At 45.0% G+C, this 22780-nt stretch overlaps 1 protein-coding gene across 9 annotated transcripts in view; it reads left to right on the top strand.

The window, feature by feature from the left end:
* Positions 1-22780, top strand: part of NEDD4L (NEDD4 like E3 ubiquitin protein ligase) — a 336053-nt gene that overhangs the window by 294086 nt on the left and 19187 nt on the right. For all 9 annotated transcript variants that reach the window (XM_084778010.1, XM_084778011.1, XM_084778014.1 and 6 more), the window contains 6 exons: positions 2815-2892; positions 5095-5149; positions 10281-10339; positions 17658-17723; positions 19227-19456; positions 21292-21413. In XM_084778010.1, coding sequence (XP_084634136.1) covers positions 2815-2892; positions 5095-5149; positions 10281-10339; positions 17658-17723; positions 19227-19456; positions 21292-21413 — 610 coding nt within the window. The remainder of the gene's footprint in view (positions 1-2814; positions 2893-5094; positions 5150-10280; positions 10340-17657; positions 17724-19226; positions 19457-21291; positions 21414-22780) is intronic.

The raw sequence follows: 22780 nt of genomic DNA, 5'->3' as shown, positions 1-22780 counted from the left end.
CAACTGGAAATCTCTCTAGTTCCCTCCCTTCCTCAGCAGGCCCGTGTGCTGATACAGCTGTGTCATCCCATCCAAACAGAGGCACCGTGCAGCATCCACTTTGTAAAAAACCAGATTCAGAGTTGCATGTCTGTCTTGACAAAGGGAGGGGGAAGGCGGAAACAGAAAAGACAATTCCTTAATTCAGGCATGTGAGGCACAGTGGCAGGGCAGCACACACTTCTTAGATGTGAGTGTCATAACAGAAAAAGGAGAAACAACTGATAACGGCAAACCAAGGACAGTGAAAGTACCATTTCTTCCCCCTTCATCCTTACGGTTGGTTCTTGAACCTCAGTGGAAGCATGTGAGAGCTCAGGCCAGCAGCCCCTTTATAAGCACAGGACAGTGAAGGTCAGTGGAAGCATATCTACTGTGCACAGCCTTTATTCACGCAGGTGATGAGGGCCGTGTGCCAGCAGTCCAGCTGGAATTAAATCTGACCACATTTTTTTAAAGTAATAATGATAGCTTTGGCCTCACCAGCAGCCAGTGCATGCTGGGAGTCACTAGAGACCTCAGCTTTCTTCATTCCCCCTTGTTAAAAGAGCAGCTAAAAGCATGTGTGTTCATATATTGATGCCTTTCACAGGACAAGGAATTGGCCTGTTCTTACAACAGACCTTATATCTGAAGGTAAATTACAGCTACCCAAGTGCACACCGACAAAAGAAATTGGAACCTAGGTGTGGTTGCTGAGAATAAAGGGAAAAAGCACATTTAACATTTGGTTTTTGTTTTTTGGGTGTTTTGTTTTTAATTAGGAAGACCTTATTACACACACACACACACACACACACACACACACACACACACACACACACACACATCTACCCAGAAGAAATGGAGAAACAGCCAGGTGTATTTTCTCTACTTAACTGATATTCTTGTCACTGAAGACTTCATTAGTGTTCCATCTTACCATTATTCCAGTATTGTCCCTAAGTGTTATCAGACCTTAGCCGCCATGTTGTCACTTGTCCTTCAGCTACAGAGATGCCTACCTCTTTGGGTTGTCCAAGGGACAGTAGCTTCAGTAGCTGCCGCCACACATTCCTCACAAGTGAACTGCTGGCAGCTGCAACCATTTTTTTTTCTTGACTGCTCCTACTACAATAAAATATGACTCTTTGGCCTACGCATGCTCTGAAGTCTGGTTTCCCTACAAAGCCACATTAGCGGACCTGCAAAGCTGAGCTTATTTAACACTATGGCTTCTTTCCGCTCCCCCCAGGTCCTGGCACTTTTCATTTCTCTTAGTATCTTTCATTTTCCTACTCTGTGGCCAACGGAACCAATTGCCTTGCACAGTTGACTTCACTCCATGGCTGTCTTGTCCTGTTAAAGCACCCAGAATCCCTCGCTCCTAATAGACATCCTGGGCTTTCTGTAAACCTGACTTGGTCATCTGCATCCTGGGGTTTCAAGGGACCCTGGCAGGTGTGGTACTACTTGTCCCAGCCCAGAGTTACCACCAAGTGAGTAGCTTTGGTGGAGTGCATTTAAGTCTTCTGTCCAGTGAGCCCCCTCCAAGTGGCATCCTGATCATCAGCTTCTTGGCCTCTCCAAACCCTAAACTTGGCATTAACCCCATGTGCTGCTGAGTGCTACAGAATACTGGAAATACTACATCTCAGCCTTTTGAAAGATGCATTAGCCTGAGGGTCAGCATTCATCACGAAGTGCTACAATTTATGTCTTCAATTAAAATCTGCCCCTCGCTTCCAGGAAATGGAACTGCTTGCACCATTTGTGCTCCTATTTATTCTTGCCGTTTTTCCCCAACCACTCACTTTGTTATAATCCAGTGCCCCTGGCTTTCACTGTTGAGCTGGGCAATTGGTGAAGCAGTCAACCTTTTCGGTAATTTGGCAGCAGCGCAGCCTTTATTTGCTCTGATGGGATGGCGCTGGTGTCAGATGTCTCAACGGTTTGCTTTTACCTGGGTTGATGCTGTGGTTCTGGTTGACTGGGTATCACTCTGAGTTTTATTTGTTTTCTAATCTTTTCTGGTTAAAGACTTTGAGTTCTCTAGTCCCATCACCTTCTAGTTGGCTCTACGTGAGAGGCAACTCCCAGCTCTGGATCCTCTTCTTTGGGCAAATCATTTTGGGAAACTGGGACCTGTTTTCCTCATCTAAAGAAACAAGGATATTAAAACAAAAATTTTTTTTAATTAAAAAAGAAAGAAACAGACAAGGGATGTTGCAAGATTTCTTAACTATTCATTGCAAATGATAAAGCATGACCAAAGATTCTCTTTCACTGATTTTTCTCCGGCCTCTTAGCAGCCTATCTTTTAAGTTCTTCCCAAGTCTCATGTTAAGACACAAGTGAGAACCTAATCATCAGAACTCAGTCAGTAGTCTCATTCAAGGGGCCTGCTACCACACGTATGATTTCATATGATGAAGCAGGCTGTCTCTGGAGTAGCACGTTGACTCCCGTCTGGTCAGACAGATTTCAGAAGGAGTCGAGGACACCCAAGTAGTAAGAAATGCCATTCTCCAAGGGTCAGTATTTAGGGACTGTGAACACTCACCCCCTCTCTCTTTCTGGAGGACAGACCTGCGTCCTCCGATCTGGTTGCCTTTCTCCCTTAACCTTCTCCAAGCCCTGGGGAAGCAGTTCACCTCTCACTAAAGTCTTTGTTCTATTTTGCTGAGACCTGGTAGCAAGGCTTCCTCTACCAGGGAAACATGAAGGAAGGGGAGGTACCAATGAGCACACGCGGGGAGTCCCTCTTAACAGCTGCCGTGTACATCTTTCCTGCAGGAAGATCCACGCCTGAAATTTCCAGTACATATGCGGTCAAAAGCATCTTTAAACCCCAATGACCTGGGCCCGCTTCCTGTGAGTATACCACAGAGACATGAAATGGTCTAAAGTGTGTGCGCATCCTCTGAGCGGTCATGGAGAGGCCTGTGCATCTCCCCAGGCTCTCTGGGTCCGTTGGTCAGCGTTCCTTAGAAGGGCTAAATGTTTGGGCACTTTGAAAGGTACATTATAGTATAAGCAATACCAGTATGTGGAAAAGATGGCTTTTAATTACTAGCCATTAATAGAAGTTCGTCCGTGTAAGAAGTGTACACTGCAGGTGCCATTTTAAGCAGCACGCCATTTATTTTGTAACCTAGCAACTGCTGAGCTCCAGCCATATTGCTGACGTCATAAGCTCAAAAGCCATGAAAATACTGTGGAAAGAAAAGACACAGGAAGTTTCTCTATGTCACTTAACCTGTACAGCTTTGGTTTTGTTTTTTGTTTTTTTTTTTTCAAATGATTTTTTCACTTTGTTGTGGAACACTCTTTATAAACCTGGTGGGGAGTGTTTTGATTTTTGTTTTGTCTTGAAATTGTGTTCCACTTTGGGAACATGGCATAATTTGGTCTGTACTGGGTTTGGGATGAAGCTTTTACCATCTGCCTTCTTCAACAGCCCACCCTGCATAGAAAAGCCCGGAGATGCTGAGACAGGGTTGGCTTTGGTTTGGTTTTGATTTGGCGTTATAGTATTATTTTTTGGACAGCCTAGAACTCAAACCGCCTTCCTCTTCTCAGGTGCTAGGATAGCAGACATGCACCCCTACACCCAACCTCCAACAAACTGGGTTTTTTGTTTGTTTGTTTGTTTTATTTTGGTTTTCTGAGACAGGGTTTCTCTGTGTAGTCTTGGCTGTTCTAGACTCACTTTGTAGACAAGGTTGGCCTCGAACTCACAGCGATCCGCTTGTCTCTGCCTCCCAAGTGCTGGGATAAAAGGTGTGCACCACCACGACTGGCTGACAAACTGTTTTTAAATGGGAATTGTTTTTATTTTCCAAGGATAAGAGCCCTTTTATTTATTTATTTATTTTAATAAGAAAATCTCTTAGGCTGGGGAGATGGCTTGGTGTAAAAGAATGCTCCGTGCACAAGCATTAGGATCTGAGTTTGAATTTCCACATGAAATGCTAGACATGAACACTTGTAGCCCCTGGTACTACAACACTGGGCAGACTGGAGGATCACTGGAGCTTGCTGCTTACTAGACTAACTCTAAGCTCAGTAAAAGAAAGACCCTGTGACAAAGTAAAGGGTGGAGTATGAACAGGACACCCAGTGTCCTCCTCAGACGTCCACACACATGGGCATGTATGCCTGCACAAATATGTGCACATACAAAACAGGCACATGTGACATCAGATGACATTGCCATCTTTAGGTGTACACAGATGTTGGGGCTGTGACTCAGCAGGTAAAGCCATGACTGTGAAAGAGTGAGATCTGGAGTTCAGATCCCCAGAGTCCACATCAAAGCCCCACGAGTGGGTGTGGCATCCTTCCTGTAAGCTCTGTAGGTGGGGAGGGCCCCCCCTCCCCCCCCCGCAGAAAGACACTCCCCAGAACAAGCTGGCTAGCAGACCAGCTGAAAAGGAAAGCTCCAGGCTCTGCAAGAGGCCTTTCCTTGTTAGGATAGAGAACAACCAAGGATGACACCAGACATCAGCCTCAGACCTCCACACCCATCTCCACACTTGTGCGCATGTACCTGCGTGTATGTACACCCACATAACGGAAGCAGAGGAAGGGAGCACTGGGTTACTCTGCCAGTGTGTGCTGTTCCTCCTTCCATGAAGTACACAGTAGGCATTTTAACTAAATGAACTCTTCATGATGAAATCTTTTAAAACTATTTCTTAGATTTATTTTTTTATGTGTCTTGCCTGAATGCATGTGTATACACTATGCGTATGCCACAAAAAAGTCAGAAGAAGGCATCAGGTTCCCTGGAACTGGCACTGTGGATGGCTTTGAGACACCATGGGGGTGCTGGGAAACAAACCCAGTTCTGGTCCTTCATATGGCGAAAGCCTGTGACACACTTGGTCCTGTGCGACTTGATAGCCCCGCCCCCTGAGTTAGCCTCATCATTTGGAACATTCCCAGTGTAAAGATGTCCCTAGCAGAGAAGAGTAAAGAATGAAGCCTCCCGGACTTTTCGGTGTCCCCTTGGATTTGGGAACTGCTAACCTGTGTCTGTGTTCTCTCTCCCCCTCCTTTCCCGGATGCCAGCCCGGTTGGGAAGAAAGGATCCACTTGGACGGCCGCACATTTTACATTGACCATAGTAAGTAGACCCCCCGCCACCGAGCCCACAGGTGTGGCAGGGAGCTGGAAGGGGAGCGGGTGACACAGATGTGACGGTGAAGCCTTGTCATTTTACTCCCTCCCTGTCCAGGCAGCCAGGTGTTTTGTGGAGAGAGTGAAACGAGAGAATCAGTGCCCTTATACGGTACTGTGCCTTCACCCTAAGCTTGCGTCAAAGCAGCCCAAGCTTTCACACAACTTGATCTTGTGGCCTATTAACTTTTTTATAACTGAAAAAAAAAATTTTTTTTTTGGTTGTTGTTTTTGACGGTCCTTTGATATTTGCGCTTTTAATAAATAAATACACTCTGGAAATAGAAAATAAGATTAGAAGTAATGACTTAGTCTTTACAAGAAAAAAAAAATGAATCCACTTGAGCAGTGTTTCCAGCTGCATATGCTTTCAAAACACTGCCTTCAGAGATGCTTGCTCTGACCTTATTTTCTATCACGGCATGTTCCCTGGCACCCGGCGCACTAATGATATATGTAGCTGTTTTCCTGAAACCTTAGTACTACAATTGCTGAGGGGACTTGCTTTAGCACCCACTCCTTTCATCTAAAAGTTAAACTAATACATGTTTGCTTTTAGCCAGGGAGTTGGTTTTGGAGGGTTAAGGGAGATTTTGGTCTTGTGTTTGTTTTCAGATGGCTTGTTCTTCATGGAATTATATTCCTGTAGCCCTAAAACTTTTTGGAGAGAGAGAGAGACAGACAGAGAGAGAGAGAATATGTGTGTGTGTGTGTGTGTGTGTGTGTGTGTGTGTGTGTGTGTGTGTGTGTGTGCAAGTCCCTATGCAGTTGACAGTACTTTGTTCTGGCTTTTCATTTAGTTCATAAGCAGGAAGTGAGCTCCAGATCTCAGGTTTTGATAACCAAACAGAGGGTATTGATGAGCCTTTGCTGGGAAGCCGCTCCTGGGCCGGGTGGTCTCATACACAGGCCGGTAGCCATCTCGGGGGAGGAAGGCTAGCTCCTCTGAGTGTCACTAGTTCAACAAGAAGTAACCCCCTCAGCCGTGAGGCTTAGTGGGTTTAAAGCCAGTGAGAAGGCCCAGACAAAACTCAGAATAGTTAGGGTGCAGGGCCACCCTTGGACTTAAATCAGATAATTTCAAGATACATAGGCCTACATTAGAAAAAGTATGAGTTGTGTACTCTCCAGCACTGTTCTGTGAGCGTACAGTACACTGTCACCATGAGTGCTCCCCGTGTATGTGCACGCATTACTTTCCCACAGGATACTGTTTATTCCGAACTCTGAGAGTTTTCTAAAACAGGAAAGAGGTTACACTCTTAATGTTAATGCCACTAAGGACACTTCTCTATAATTTACCGAGCTTTGCCCTGTGGACGACCATAAAGGCATCCCTGCCCGTGAGACCAGCCTTCCCCTCAAAGGCTAGAGCGTGAAGTCCAGAATCTTGGTCTGTTTGGAAGGCTTTCTCGGCTCCGTGGGTACGCCCCCAAACAGCGGTAGACTCCTGGTGGATGAGATTTAGGGGTTTCCTTACCTCAGAGTGAAGTCTCTTTCCAGACAGTTATCTAGAGAAATCCACCCTCTCTCTTTGCTGCCCTCATGCCCATGGGTCGGGAATCAGCTTTCACCCCATGAGCCATAGGCATCTCCTACGTTAACAGTGGTTGGCTTGAGAGGCAGGCTTTCAGAAGCAGCGGATGTCCAAGTTTGGGCGCCTTGATTCGTTTGCTGGATAGTTACTCATGAGCTCCTTCTGGGTGGTGTTACAGAAGTATCTAGAATGCGATCTCTAGTGCTCTTGGGGAAAATAGTTTTCCTACAGGCCAGATGTGCCCAGAAGCTGAGTAATTGCCAGGGGGATCTCACATACGGAATTTACAAGAGAAATTCCAGTAATTTTCATGTCGTGTCCATCCGTCCGCCCATGCCCCCCACCCCCACCTGATCCCACAGTTACTATATCGTTGAGTGGTACCTAAGGTGGCTTGGCTTCTCATTACTTCCTTCTTGTCGTTTGAGGTAAAGTGCAATGTCTCAAAGGTTGAAAAAAGTGCATTGAGATTCTGAAGCTCCTTTTTAGAGCCCTGGCTAACAGTCCTCCTGTTGACACACTCCACAGCAGACACGTTCCGTAGCCCCAGGGAAGCACACGTGGTTCCAAGCCCTCAGAAAGACTTTTTGCGAAGGACTTTGTTTTCACTGCTAGCTTCATTCCGTCATTCTAAAGACAACGCATGAAGCTCCTGTCCAATGCTGGGGCATGGTCAACCGTGGAGAGGAGCCGTGGGACCGGCTACTGTCCAGCACGTCCTCAGGGGCCCAGGTCTGGTAGGAAGTGCCAGGAGGTGTCTTATGTATTATGTTGGAAGGCGAATCTGTTCTTTGAGTGCTCAGCCTGATGGTGGCTGAAGATGGCTTTGTGGGATGTGGTCTCTTCAGGACAGATCTTTTTTTTTCTCTCTCTCTCTCTTAAGCAGGATTCACTCCTAAGGGCATGGTGGAAATCAATTTTAGAACAAATGAGATAATAGCCAACAGTTCCCACATTGGGAGTGGGGCTCTGCCCCTCAAAACCCTACAGCCTTCGGTCGTGATTTGTGGGTATGTGTGTAGGCATTTACAGGAGCTTAACTGGTCATACTAGACCATCCTCAAGGGACTGCAGTCCTTTTTGCCTGGCTGCCATGGCACCTGGGCCAAGGCAACGGGCATCTGTGAGGACTCAGATTCATTCTGCAAACAGTAGGAGCTCCAGAGGTCTTTCCGCGAGTCAAAGGGCAGTGGTCAGATGGATTCCTGAGAATAGACTTGGGCAGACCTGTGGAGGAAATCTTGAAAGAGGCTAGTGAGGCCATGGCCCTGGCAGTCTAGGGCACAGAGTGGTCCAGGAAACAGATGCATGTCCCATCCAGCAAGAAGAGAAGTGATGCCAGTTTGGTGACCACCAAGGACAGGCAAGGACATGGCAGGCTTTGGATTTTGGTAGCTGGTAGATTATGATCCTGCTTTTGTTAGTCAGACTTTTGTCATTGTGACAGACACCTGAGGCAAGCAGTTTAAAGGAGGAAGAATTTAATTTAGCTCATGGTTTTCAGCGGTCTACCTAGTCCCCCAGTCATTTGCCCCAATGATTCTGGACCATCTTGGTGGTAGACAAATAGGGAGAAGGCTATTCATCACAGCAGACAGGAAGAGAGTGACAGATGTCTCAGCTGATGGCCACTGTCAGTTTTCATCTATCCTAGCACCCAGCATGTATGATAGAGCTGTCCACTTTCAGGCAAACACCCTCACCCCCACCCCCACCCCCACCCCACCCCCACCCCGCCATTTAATCCTGTCTGGAAAAGCCCTTGCAGACACACCCAGAGGTTTGCTTCACTAATCTCAATTCAATCAAATCAGCCATCCGTATTAATCCTCCAGGCTGCTGACTGGAGTGTCAGGTTACAGGAGCACCCCATGCTGTGGGTGATCACCTGCTCAGGAATCTAAGGGAACCCTGTGCAGGTGTCAGTGATGGAGTCTGATATTCAGGTCTGGTGAGAAGATTTGAAAAATCCTGTGTTGGGAGAGGCTGGTTTATTTTGCTGACAAACATCCGGTCAACACTGTTCTTACCCAAGCTGCTATATAAAGGCACGGTCCTATCCAGCTGTATCCTGCTGCGTTTTGTGACCTTTATCATCTTACTGTTTGCCACCTCAATAGCAGCTTTGGCTTTTCCATAATCTTCTCCTTTTAGCAACTCAACGACCTGAAACACCACCTGCACCCGCCATGTGCTTTTCCTGCCAAACCAAACTGACATAAGCATTGTAGATGTGTAGTCTTAGGGGTTGGTTTTGTGTTTGCTTGTGTTTACTACAGACTGCTTTCACCATGTTTTCACAACAGAATAATGGCTCTCATCATGGCATTTTCATACATGTGTTGTCATCTGCTTTAATCATAACCAGCCCAGAGCAGTTCTGTTAACAATGGCTCTGTTTTCATGAAGTTAATAACATCAGAGTCTTAAAAACTAACTGAGGTGCTTGTTAAAGTTGAATGAATCCGTGAGCTACCACCAGCTTATTAGCAGGCTAAGAGTGAACAGGGTCAGGTCTCAGAGAAACATACCCCCACCCCTTGAGCTTTTGCTCTCTTTCTTTTCAAGTTATTAGTAACCTGTCCAACCCCAACCTGCCCCCTTCATACCTTTTCCACCTGAGTCCCCTAAACACACCTCCACCTGATGTCACACATGCAGGCCTCTCTGAAGCATTTTTTAAAAGATTTATTATTTATACAATATTCTGCCCGCATGCCGGAAGAGGACACTAGATCTCGTTATAGATGGTTGTGAGCCACCATGTGGCTGCTGGGAATTGAACTCAGCACCTTTAGGAAGAACAAACAGTGCTCTTAACCTCTGAGCCATCTCTCCAGCCCCTTCCCTGAAGCACGCAGGTGAAACCCTACACAAGCCAGGCGGCTACTCTACAGCATCCCCTGGGCCAGTGATGGCACATAGTTGGCTTTAAGCAGTTTTATTCACATCCACGCTCTTGGAAGAAAGGAAATTGGTCTTGCCCAGCCAGCCTGCCAGGTGGAACCCTTCTCTGAAATCTTGCTCAGCTACATCTAATTCCTTTTTTGTGACTACCTTTGCTGCTTCAGTTATGTGTGCGTACGAGAGGCACAAGGGGCGGATTATCCGTGGGCCCTGTGTAGAAACCCTACTTGAAAGCAGCTTTTCAACATCATAAGCAAACTTTAAGAAGTATTTGCAATTAGGGTAGAAAAATCTGTATGTGTGTTAACTTCCTAGGGAGCTAAACCTTCTTATGCCTTTTGAAGATCAAGATCAAGTTATAAATCCTTGAGAGAAAAGGGGTTTATAATTGCGGATTTACCAGGTTGCTCACCCAAACCTGCAAAGAAGTGGTTTTACCTTTGTTGCACTTTTTATTATTATTATTATTTTTAACTAATCATATATATGTGTTTGCTATGTACAACAGAGTTACCTTCTAACGCCAAAATACTAAATTCTCCCTGGGGCTTTAGAAAAGGAAACGGTTCTTTCTTAAAGTTCCTGTAAGCAGAAGAGATAGGAACTAATGCACTCATGTTTTTAATGTTTTCAGATAGCAAAATCACTCAGTGGGAAGACCCGAGACTCCAGAACCCAGCCATCACCGGTCCAGTGAGTATCCTCATCTCCCTCCCCCTTCATACATGCTCACGGCTGCGTGTTACACACACTGCTGTGTGTTTCTGCTGTCGTGTCAAGAGACTGGTAAAACTGAGCAGTTTGAGGTTCATCCCATGTCCTCAGTGAGTCTCCCTGACAGGCTACAGCTGCCTGGGCCTTTGCTTAGGACTAGGATTACAAAGGAAGAGAAAAATGGGATGATAATAGCAGAAGCATTTTCTTCCTAATCCTTTGTAAAAGGGTGGCTTAAAATGTATAGTCAGGACTGTCTTCTTTTTTATAACAGTAAAGAAGAGTTGTTAAAGATATTTTTAATACAGGCATAAGCATGAGAATGAGGAGAAAGAGAGACACTCAGAGAAAAAGAAAGACACTGATAAATTATTCTGCTATGTGCATTCTCTGCCAGAGACATGATCCAATCCAAGCCAGATTATATAAAGGCAAGGTTTATTGGATGCAGCTCTTGGGCTGGTTCACTGGTCCCAAGGCGAGGGGCCAGGGAAGTTGCCATGGGAACAGGGACAGAAGTGGGGGCGGAGAGAAAGAGCCTTCCATGCAGAGAAGGGGAGAAGGAAGGGGAGAGAGGGAAGACCGAATGTTTGGATTATATAGGAAAGAGCTTCTTGGGGAAGGGAAGCCCAGACCCTGGGCTAGGAAGTTCAGCATAGAGGGTGTACCGGCATGCCCTGCAACAGGTAGGAACTGAGGCATGCTGAGAGAACCTGGAGGCCAGGACTGCTTTAGTTGAAAAGGCACTCTTGCAGACACATACACTCAGGTTTGTTTGATTGATTGATTGTTTTCCCTTGTGGGACTTTTAAAGTCCTGGTTAACATTTACAGTCACTTCTTGGTCTTGATTTATACCACCTGATTATGGTAACTGTCGACTTCACACTCACTTGGATACAAGCATGGATTGTGAATTTATTCTGTCTATTTCCTTTAGGGAATCTCCATTTGCATCTCTGGATAGAGATAAGGTTCCTTGTAGGCTCCCTGAGCCTGGGGCTAGTTTTCCTGTACCCTTCTCAGCCCAAAGCCTAGGACCGTTACGACTCATGCCTGTCCAAGTTCTGTGTCTCTGTTAGAGATTAACACCTAAACCCAAGCACACTGGCCAAAAATTTTCCTAAGATTGACTCTTTTTGCTCATCTGGCACCTATTACTTTCTCCTTACCCAGTTTTTTGAACTATGAGCTCTAAGTTGAATCGTTATTTTTTTATATATTTGTCAGGAAGAGGCCGTTTCAGCAGAGGCTCAATATGCAACATTACTGTGTCACTGCTCTAAGGCAGTGGAGAGTAGAGCCCATAAGTGAGGTTAACTAAATCTCATTGCATTAGCCAACTTTATTAAGAGCCTCAGTTTATACTCTTAAGGGTTAAGAAAGGCCACACGAGTTAAGTTCTCATGAGTTGAAGCTGTACACAATCATGAGGACAAGCTGCACGTGGCAAAAATATGTTTTTCCAGAGGCATATAAAGTATACTTTAAAGATTTAATTGAATAACAGCAGCAAGCAATAATGAATAATCTGAAGTGAACGCATTCCTATCCGCTCCACCTGGGAGGTGCACAAAAACCACGTTCTAAGAACAGTTCCAAGTCTTGAAGAAACTGAGGTCACAAGACTCTTACCTTTTCGTTTTGTTTTGTTTGGGTTTTGTCGTTGTTTTGTTTTGTTTTGTTTGAGCGTTCCCACAAGCATTCAGAATTCTCGCATTGCTTCATTCCTGGACTGTGTTCTGACAAACATGGTGTCTGTTCTGTGCTGGCTATGAGGCCTGCCCTGGAGTGTGGTTGTAACACCCAGAGACACTCCATTGGAAAAACACTGGCTTCCCGTTCCCGGCAGGTGTCAGTTGCAAATAGCTTATCGGTTAGAGGTGTCCAGTTCTTCTTTTCAGGGCGGGGATTTTATCTGGTTTGAACCTGTGTGGGTCTTGTCTGCTGTCACAGTCTTTGAGTTTGTGTATTAGTCCTGTTGTGTCTAGATGACACTGTTTCCTTGGAGTCATTCATCACCTCTGGCTCTTACAGTCTTCCCCACCTCCTCTTCTACATAGATCCCTGAACCTTGAGAGGAAGAGTTTGGTGAAAGCATCCCACTTAGGACTGAGTGCTCCAAAGTCTCTCACTTGCTGCACATTGTCCAGTTGTAGGTTTCTGTCTTAATTTCCAACCACTGCAAGAAGAAATTTCTTAATGAGAGGTGAGCAAGGCTCTGATCTATGGGTAGAGCAATATATCATTAGGGGCCATTTCATTGCTATGTTTCTTTAGCAGAATAATAGTAGTAGTTTTTTCCAAAAGCCTATGGCCTGTTTAATCTCAATTTCTCGGCCATTTTAGCAGTATTAAGTATGTTCAAGGACTGGACCTTAAGTCCAGTTTTTTAAAGTGGTTGGTCACTCTCATAACATTTGTGCCACTGTTGCACCAGTGTAAGTTGCTGGCAGGTCACTGTTGTAGGTCACGGGTTTATAACTGGGTGATATTGGTGATTACCTTTCTCCTTCAGTAGCATCCATAGTACCTTCCAGTACCAGGAACAATGGCCATTAGAGGTGAAAGTTCCAGTTGAACAACAGCTTGATTGCTCTGCGTTTAATAACATAAATGTTATCCTTAGCAACAGGAGCTTACCATCAGGTTGTGGAGAGCAACCAGTACCCTTGACAATAATCTATGATGTTTTGGGAGGCTGTAAAGGGGAGCTATCCGTGACACATACCCCTTTGGACAATGACTCAACAAGATATCACCCATTCCTAGCACTGGAATTTTTACTTGGTCTGAAAAACAAATAACTCAATTTTAAAATGGGGTATGGAACTAAACAGAGTGTTCATAAGATGAAACACAAATGGCTGAGAAACACTTAAATGTTCAACATCCTTAGCTATCAGGGAAATGCAAATTAAAACTACTTTGAGATTTTATCTTACCCCAGTCAGGATGGCCAAGATCAATAAAACATAAGACAGCTCATGCTGGTAACAGTGTAGGAAAAGGGGAACATTCATCCATTGCTGTAAAGACTGCCAGTTTAAGCCGGGCAGTAGTGGTGCACACCTTTAATACCAGAACTTGGAAGGCAGAGGCAGGTGGATCTCTATGAATTCAAAGCCAACCTTGTCTACAAAGTGAACTCTAGGACAGCCAGAGCTATACAGAGAATCCCTGTCTTGAAAAACAAAAAGAAAGAAAACTGCCAATTTGTGCAGTTACTATGAAGTCAGTGTGGGAGTCCCTCAGGAAGCTGAGAATTGATCTGCCTCAAGATCAGCTTATACTATGTTTGGCCATATACCCAAAGAACTCTACAACTTACCATAGATCCTTACCTACCCCTGTTCACTGCTGCTCTATTCCTAATAGCCAGGCATTGGGAAAGGCCTACATGTCCATCAACTGATAAGTGCATAATGAAATGTGGTACATTTACACAGTGAAACATTACCCAGCTGTTTTTGTTGTTGTTATTGCTGTTTGTTTTGGCTTTTCGAGACAATGTCTCTCTATGTAGTCCTGGCTGTCTTGGACTCGCTTTGTAGACCAGGCTGGCCTCGAACTCATAACAATCCTCCTGCCTCCTGCCTCTGCCTTCCTGAGTGCTGGGATTAAAGGCATGCGCCACCAAGCCCGGCTATCCAGCTGTTAAGAAAAATAAAATTTGCAAGTAAATGGATGGAACTGGAAACATTCATCCTGAGTAAGGTGCCCCGACCCCAAAGACAAGTATTGCATAGAATCTTATTGTGTGGATGTTCGCTGTTAAGCTTTCAGTGTGTGGGTTCAACCTAAGTAAGCACGGAGGTTAGATACCTAGTAAGAGAACAAGGAAGAAAAGGGGACCTCACAAGGAGCAGGGAAGAGAAGATAATGTTATGGAAAGATAAAGAGGAATCTTGAGTGGGATGAAATGGGGAGGGTGGATGAGCAGGGAAAAGGGGGGGACTATGGGGAGAGACAACTAACACTAAGGATTCTTTAAAAACCATATGGAAACCTTCTACTGTAGAAGCTTCCTAAAATATATACATAGATGAAAAGAATTTAAATGGCGTCGCCATATGATAGGCCAGGCAATGCTCCAAATCAGACTCTTTTTAGATATCTGAGGGAAAGTTACTTAGTGGCGAGGACACGTCACAGAGCTAGCTGGTAATGGAGCCTGTCTAAGCCAGCCTGAGAAAATGGTGGAGGAACACCCCTGCCTCACCTCCCACCCCTGATTTCAGTCACAGTTGATCCTGGCTATCAACCAAATGCTTTTCCTCCTTAGGGCTTGATGCTCACTGCCCCCCATCTGTTTCGCCCATCTCTCTGGTTTCTGCTCAGAAGTACCGCACCACTATCTTCCCTGGGTTCCCACAAAATACTACGCCCCCACTCCGTTAGTTTTCCTCTCAGCACCGACCTCTATTCATTCATTTCTTTTTGTCTTCCTCCTTTTTATTAGCATGCATTAATCGTACAGAGTAGTGGCTTTCATTATGACATTTTCATACATAAATGCATCATATATTTCATATAGTATATGTGAATATATATAATGCACTGTAATAATAATACTCACCTTCCATCATCCTCTCTCATCCTCCCTTCCCCTTAATGATGATTGTTTTCCAGTTACCAAATAATCTCCCTTCTGTTTTCAGGTTTTTTTGGGTTTTGTTTTGTTTTGTTTTGTTTTTAATCTAGATTTTGTACATAAGAGAAAATGTGGCATCTGTCCTCCTTCTGAGTCTGGCTTGGTTCATTTACCGTAGCTTCTGACTTCATTCTAGTGACATAATGTCATTCTTTACAGATACATAAAGCCGCATTGTATGTGTGCCCCATTTTTTTTTTTTTCATCACTCATCTGTTGATAGAGCTATCTAGGCTGACTCCCTGGCTTGGCTTTCTAATTTACTTTCTTACTGCCTGTGACCCTCCACCAGCATAAGCTCCGGGAAGGCACCGTTTGTTTAATGTTTAGCCATTTTCTCTCTGGTACTTAAAGTGCCAGGCAGAGAGAACCTCAAGAATACTTACTGATGGGCAAGTAAACCAACTACCAGAGGGAAGGTCAGCAGCACGTAGGGATGTGAAGAGAATGTCATTTGTGATGGAATGTAGTGCTGATAGAGCGAAGAGCATGATGATGTCATCTTAGTTTAGGTCAGAGTGCCGTGTCCTGGTGCTGCCTATGTACTGGCAAGTGTCGGAACTCATATATGACTTCCTCAGGTACGGCTCTGCCTGAAATGCATGGGAAGTGTGGTCAGCTCCCAGACTCAGTGGAAACCCACTTGAAGACAGGCTTGCAGACAGACAGACAGGCCATAGGCCATGTGGATGGTCTTTAGAACGTTCTCATGCATCAGTTATGAATAGAATGTTTTCATTTCATTGCTCTTGAATTCAAAGCAAATGACATGAACTTTTCTGTAAAGAATAGGGTACAGTGGAGGGGGGAGGCGAGGTCAGCTATTTGTGTGATCTTGCCTTAAAACAGAAGGCAAAGGACAAAGGTTTCGCTCTTTATTCTGTCTCACTGTGGTAAAGGCCAGTCCTGATAAAAGCTGCTAAAGTCTTTGGGATGCTTTGCTGAGGGTTGGTGTGCGTTATTAGCCCTCAAGTGGTAGCAGCATGGGTACGCACTGCCCCAGTTTGTAAGTTTGTAAGCTGCTCTGACTGAGGCTGTTGCTCATGTGTCATTGTACACAAAATCAGTCCACTTTGCTTCTTAAAAGAATCACAGACCTTTGCAGTCACCTCCAGGCAACGGTCAGACCCTAAGCTACTTTATAACACAGCTTATAAAGGTAATATAAATAGCCACATTCAAGTATTATCTTGCTATAAGACATACAAGAACTTTTGACGTGTTGTCTGCTTCTGAGTCCAGGGTCTTGTGTCTTGCTATGTGACCATTTGCCCTAGCCTCTCAGAGATCACATAGTTAAGATATCAAAACTTTTGGATAGTTGTATCAGACTGAGACCCTGAGCCGACCCTGGGGAAAACCATTTTTGCTGCATAGCGAAGGCGTTTAAGTTTAGAGGAATTCTTGCTGCAGTCTCTACTACTGTGATAAATAGCTTAGCTCAAAGACACCTGGGGGAGCTCTCAGTTCAGCGTACAGTCCATCAAGGCAGGAACTTTGAAGGCAAGCACCATTGCCACTCCATGCAGCATTCCTCCCAGCCATGAGGGATGCTGCTTGCTGCCTCACACAGGTTCACGCTTAGCCAGCTTACCTGTGCAACCCAGAATCGCCTTCCGTGGGAATGATGCTGCCCACAGTGGGCTTGGCCCTCCTGTAAATATTGACAATCAAGACGGTTCCTAGGCAGCCAGAAACCAATCTGATTTAGGTGATTGCTCCAGTGGACAGTTAAAGCTAATCAGGACACAAGTAAAAGGTAAACCTTGGGACTCCTCAATCTAAGTCTTTTCCAGAATGACATTTCTTCTGATCTCCTACTCCTTGAAAGAGGTCTCAGTCTACTGGCCTTTCTGTTTATGCTGTTTCTCCACAAGTTTGTTTGTGCTATGCGTTGTTGCTGTCGGGAGGGGACCCAGGTTCCTTGCTCTTCCTAAGCACACTCTGCCACTGACTTTTGCCCCCATTGCTTAATTTTCTGAGATAGCCAGCATCTTGGTATACAGTCCAGGATGGTCTTGATCTTACCATCGTCCTGCCTCTGCCTCCTGAGAGTGCATCACTAACATGAGTCATAACGTGTGACTTTCCACAAACACTTTTTAAGCAGCTAGTATTTATCTCTTGGGGTTGTATGTTAAGATGCCATAGCCAGAAACACTCAACTCCAGGAGGGAGAAATGATATACATATAAAAGATGCTTCATAGTTCGAGGCCAGCCTGGTCTACAAAGCGAGTCCAGGACAGCCTGGTCTACACAGAGAAACCCTGTCTCAAAAAAAAAAAAAAAGAAAGAAAGAAAGAAAGAAAGAAAAAGAAAAGATGCTTCATATCTGTGTGTCTCTTGTGCATCACCCTAACTCATACTCTGGCAAAAGTCTCATGAATGTGCATCTAGTTTGACCCTGCAGCGTGACCCTGAGAGTTTCCTTGGCTAGCAGCCTAGTCGTTCTGATTAACTCTTGTCACGTCAGGACTCCTCCCCCTTGCTGTACAGACATTATGCAGATTTTCAGTAGAAAAATACAGAAAATGAGTGTTTAAGCTTTGCGATTCATGAAACCCCACCAGCTTTGGCTCACTATATACATAAGATTTCAGTCATATGTTTACATGATCTGTGTGTACGAATTTCTCTTGCAGGCTGTTCCGTACTCCAGAGAATTTAAGCAGAAGTATGACTACTTTAGGAAGAAATTAAAGAAACCTGTGAGTAATTAGCTCGCCTGAAAGCGGTGTTTTAGTCTGTTCCCATCAGCAGTTTCCTCCCTGAGAGCAGCCTATGTGTGTCTTGTGTATGTACACTCATTTCTTCACTGCCCTTTGGTCCACCCAGAGCTCCAATCTGAATTTCCTTTTTAACAGAATTGGTATTACATATCAAATCACTTGAAGGGCTATTTCTTACCTGATACATTAAAAAGCCATATCCTTATGGAATAGAAAACAATTCAAGACTGAAGTCAAGAAAATCTGGGGCGACCAAATGGATCAAGTTACATCTCTTTATATTCAGAGGTGCAATTTTAACTATGTAACTATATTTTAGCCTGAAGTTTACAACATAAAATTATAATACTTGGTAGTGTTGAGCCCAAGTATGATTCTGTTTTCTTTTAATTATTATAATTCTCACTAGCAGTTTACAACCAAGAGACCCTGGAAGGTTTTTATAGGCAATGTTGACTTGGTAGTGTGTTTACTATTGGCATGTCTCTCTGCCTGCAACCTTATGTTTTCTGTGTGCAGTACCTCTCTGGTAGGGATCTTAGTTTTGCCCTCAGTTTGCTCCTAGTGCCTCTGGATGTATAGGGAGTGGGAGCCAGGCCTAACCCCTCCTTTGACTGAGGCTGCCACCCCGTCTCTGCTTCCTCCCAGCTGATGTTCTAGTTCTGAGCTTTGTCCTGTGGTGAAGAGGTACTGGCAGCTTCTGCTCTCTGCCCATCCTCTGCCCCACGGTTGTGACTCAAGCCCTTCACTCGTAACTAGAGACCGTTTGCCCTCAAAGCTCACATTGAAGCATCCAGGAACGTTTCTCTGTGAGTCATCCATGTGTCCTCCAGAGACAAGCAGCTCCATGGCAGTTGCCCACCTAGGGCAAGGCTAGCTTGGGCCTCATCCTTCCAGAAGGCTGTCTTCACATCTCACTCGAGTACTAGATTACATTCGGTCAACTTTGGGTTCGGGATGTTTCGCCCAAACTTAGTAAGATGACGGTCTCACTCCCCATACAATGAATTTGCAGGCATCATGGCTTACATATCTTTGGGTATCCCAGCTGCAGTTCCTACCAGAGTTAAGACTGGTTCCAGCCTGCCTGGAAGTTATACTTAAAGGTTTGATTACCTGGGATTAGGTCTTTTTTTTTTCTTTGACTAAACCAATATTCTGAGATGCCTGTGGGGGAAGTGCCCATATCTACCTAGTGTAAGGATGAATTTCTGGGCTCAGCAGATGTTCTCCTGAAAATATGTCAGTGACACAACCTGTGCAGATCTTTATGGATACTTCTGTGTGTCCCATCGTAACACAGTGAGAGGACAGACCCATACAGGAGAGGCTCTGGGTGGAGCCAGTTCACTGCACGGTTATCTGAAGGCTGCCATTGGTTCCGCCCTTTTGTTATTTTCCTGTAAGGCCAGGGATGTGTAAGTATGGGTGCGCTTGTGTGCACTGTATGATCATGAACTTCTCTTTTCACCTTTCATCTAGGCTGATATTCCAAACAGGTTTGAAATGAAACTTCACAGAAACAACATATTTGAAGAGTCCTACCGGAGGATCATGTCTGTGAAGAGGCCTGACGTCCTGAAGGCTAGGCTGTGGATTGAGTTTGAATCAGAAAAAGGCCTGGACTATGGGGGCGTGGCCAGGGAATGGTTCTTCCTGCTGTCCAAGGAGATGTTCAACCCCTACTATGGCCTCTTTGAGTACTCTGCCACGTAAGTACACAGCAGGCGTTCGCAGTGTGTGCTCCTCCCCTGCGCCAGATACAGCTTTCTTCTTAAGGAATTGAAACCATAATTAAAAGACAAGTAACTTACCCATTTGAGATTTCAGTCCCTCCCTACCCTACCACCCTTAACAAGTCTTAAAAAACAAGTTCTGATCTGACATGGTGAAGTACTTACTATCCACCACAAACACCTGAAAACATTCTTCTCCTGTCGGTTTGACTCACGGAAATGAAACTGAAAATAAATTAGGTAATTATGGAGGGAGCAGGGCAGTTTCTCACCTATAGAGCCATTCTGATTTAAGGGGAGGGTTTATCAGCGTCAGAAGTCAGAGTCATAAGATGAAGCATTGTTTCTGAAGTCACACTACTGAAAAGGCAGGTTATGAGGATGTTGAAGACCCACACTTGGGATATAAAGGACAATACCCTGGCCCCATAACAGAAGAACCAGGCTGTGCCTTACACAGGGATTCCATCACTGCCCAGCAAGGGTACTGAGGCAGATTTAATTGTTTTCTGAGTAAACGTTAGGCTCCTTTTCCCTCCAGGCTAAGAATGCTCAAGAGCTTGGGGCTGGTCTTGAACTCCCAATAGAACAGTTGATCTTGGCAAAAGAGATGTTTACTTAGCATTGTTCCAGCGTGGACTGCAGTTGGCCACGTGACTTCTCCTACTCCTTCTTCCTGGTTCTTGTATCCTAGGGGCCACTTGGACTACTGCCTCAGGGCAAGCTTCAGCTGACCTAGCCAGAGACTGCCTTGGTTAGTAGAGGTTCTTAATGAGGCTTCTGAGAGAGGCCACTGGGAACACCACTGAAGCTGAGAGCAGAGCAGGGGCCAAGGTCCTTACCCTCCACCCACCCCCACCCACCCCCACACCCCCACTGCCCCACCCCCGCCCCCACCCCCAGCCCCCCCACACCCCTCCACCCCTGGGTCTCCAAGACACTTCCTAGAAAAAGCAGTCTGTGCTGCCTAATGGAACACCCCTTGTCCTCGTGATTGTAAGACCAATGGGGACCATTGAGTGTCCCCTGGGGTTTGCATTGTTAAGACAGCCATATTGTTCTTCACGGGCTCTTGAGAGCAGGTAAACAAAGAGCTGGACACGTAGGGAAAATTCCCAAATCCAAAGCTTCTCAAAGAGATTAGCCTCCTTTGATCGCAGCATCCATCTACAGAGCGTGCTCCCTTGAGGAGCTCCGCACACCCTTTCACACTATGAGCGTCGTCACCTTCTCAAGATATCTGGCTGACCCATTTGAAATTGCCACTGTGTATGTGTCTGAATGTATGTGCATGTTCACGTGTGGAAGTGGAGGGTCAAAGGACAGCCACGGGTCTCCTTGCCTTGTTGTGAGACAGTTTCTCCCCGGCCAGGAACTTTCCAAGTAGCTAGGCAGCTAGAGAGCCCCCAGGATCCATCAGTTTCAGCTTTCTGAGCCCTGGGACAACAAATGTGAGTCACCACATCCCACTTTTTAAAGTAGATACTGGGGATCAAACTGAGACCCTCATGTTTGCAAGACAAGTGTCTTATGGCTGAGCTATTATCCCTAAGATTGACGTTTCTGTAGATAAAAATTAGGCAACCGTCAGCAGTTTCCATATGTGACCTGCTCTGGTAACCCATAACTGTCAGTGACAGAAAGGGGGCTGACGCATGGCTTGCATCCCCTTGCTCATATCAGTTGCCATGGAGTCCCTAGGGTTGTAAGTTGCACTGTAAAATGGAGTGATGGGTGGCAAAGGAAAGTTGAGCTTCTTGCATTTTTTCATTTAAATGTGATTGGACTTTCCTCTTTATCCCTCCCCAAAGGGACAACTACACACTTCAGATCAATCCCAACTCAGGCCTCTGTAATGAAGACCATCTGTCCTATTTCACGTTCATTGGAAGAGTTGCTGGCCTGGCAGTATTCCATGGGAAACTTCTAGATGGTAAGTTACTCCAAAGCCTTGTGGTAATAAAAGCACAGCAGTCCTGCTTGTGGGTCTACACTCTAGGGTCTTAGCCCACGCGTAGGTAAGTAAGAGCTTCACTGGTTCTCTGTGGCAGAAATTTTTCTTACTGGACATGGAATCCAGGGCCTTCCACATTCTCTTAGAGCCCAGCCTACAGGGTTTTGTTTCCCCCTCTAACAGTGGTCTTCTGGTACAGTCTTGGGCACTAAAGACAAAGCATCTACCTATACTTATTTTTATAACTGTTAAGCGTGAAGCGTAAGCTATCCCATGCATTTTTCAGGACATCTTTCCTCTAGTGAGAAAGAGCTACGTTCAGCGGCAGATGGAAAATTTAATTGAAAAGTTAATTAAAATGATCTAATCCACCAGCAGCCTGCCGTTGCTCCATTTGTCCTCAAATCAGTTTTTAGTGACTTCAAAGTAATGTTTTCACTCAGCTAAGGCCTTGACCCGAGAACATCTTCTGAAGTAGACAGAACATATTAGCTGTGTCCTTCTAGAGGGGAAATACAGAACTCCAGGGCATGAGAAGTTATGATGCAAACCTCCGCCTGAGTGTGTCAAAGCCTGTTGTACCAATTTAAATGGACTTGGCAGTTTCAAAATCAGTGACCTTACGTGAGAGAACACTACAGAAATCATTCCTGAGCAAAAATGATTAGAAAAAAGTTTTAAGGCTTGGTGTAAAATGATTGAAGACACGTAACATTTCAGTTACAGTAGAGAGGGCTATTTGGAAGGGAATTTGGCTATTTGCCTTTATGGAACTTGAGCTACTCTAATAAATAATTGATGGACCCTCCAAGCTTTTCTTTTAATATATTTGTATTCCTAATGGCTAGCTAATTGTGATTCTGTTATCAATGTTTTATTTTATAAGAGGGTAGTGGATATTGTTTCTGACTTTCTCTGTCCCTGTATACATAAGCTGCATGCTACTTTTTTTTTTTTGCATGCTACTTTTTGATTCACTGTTCAAGCATGTGTATACCGTTGATGCTTTTTCTGATTTTCTGTTCATGTGTATATTCAGTAGGCACTTCTTTCTGTCTATGTCTGTGTGTATACAGTAAGCACTTCTTTCTGTCTATGTCTTTGTGTATACAGTAAGCACTTCTTTCTGTGTCCACGTGTGTGTATACAGTAAGTGCTTCTTTCTGACTGTGTCCATGTGTGTATGTATACAGTAAGTGCTTCTTTTTGACTGTGTCCATGTGTGTATATATACAGTAAGCGCTTCTGACTGTGTCCATGTGTGTATGTATACAGTAAGCGCTTCTTTCTGACTGTATCCATGTGTGTAGGTATACAGTAAGCGCTTCTTTCTGACTGTGTCCATG

The sequence above is a fragment of the Acomys minous genome (genome assembly GCF_964271855.1).
Source record: "Acomys minous genome assembly, chromosome: 4".
In the NCBI taxonomy this organism is placed as follows: domain Eukaryota; kingdom Metazoa; phylum Chordata; class Mammalia; order Rodentia; family Muridae; genus Acomys; species Acomys minous.
Note: the sequence above shows the minus strand (reverse complement) of the source record. Positions and strands in the feature narration are given on the sequence as shown.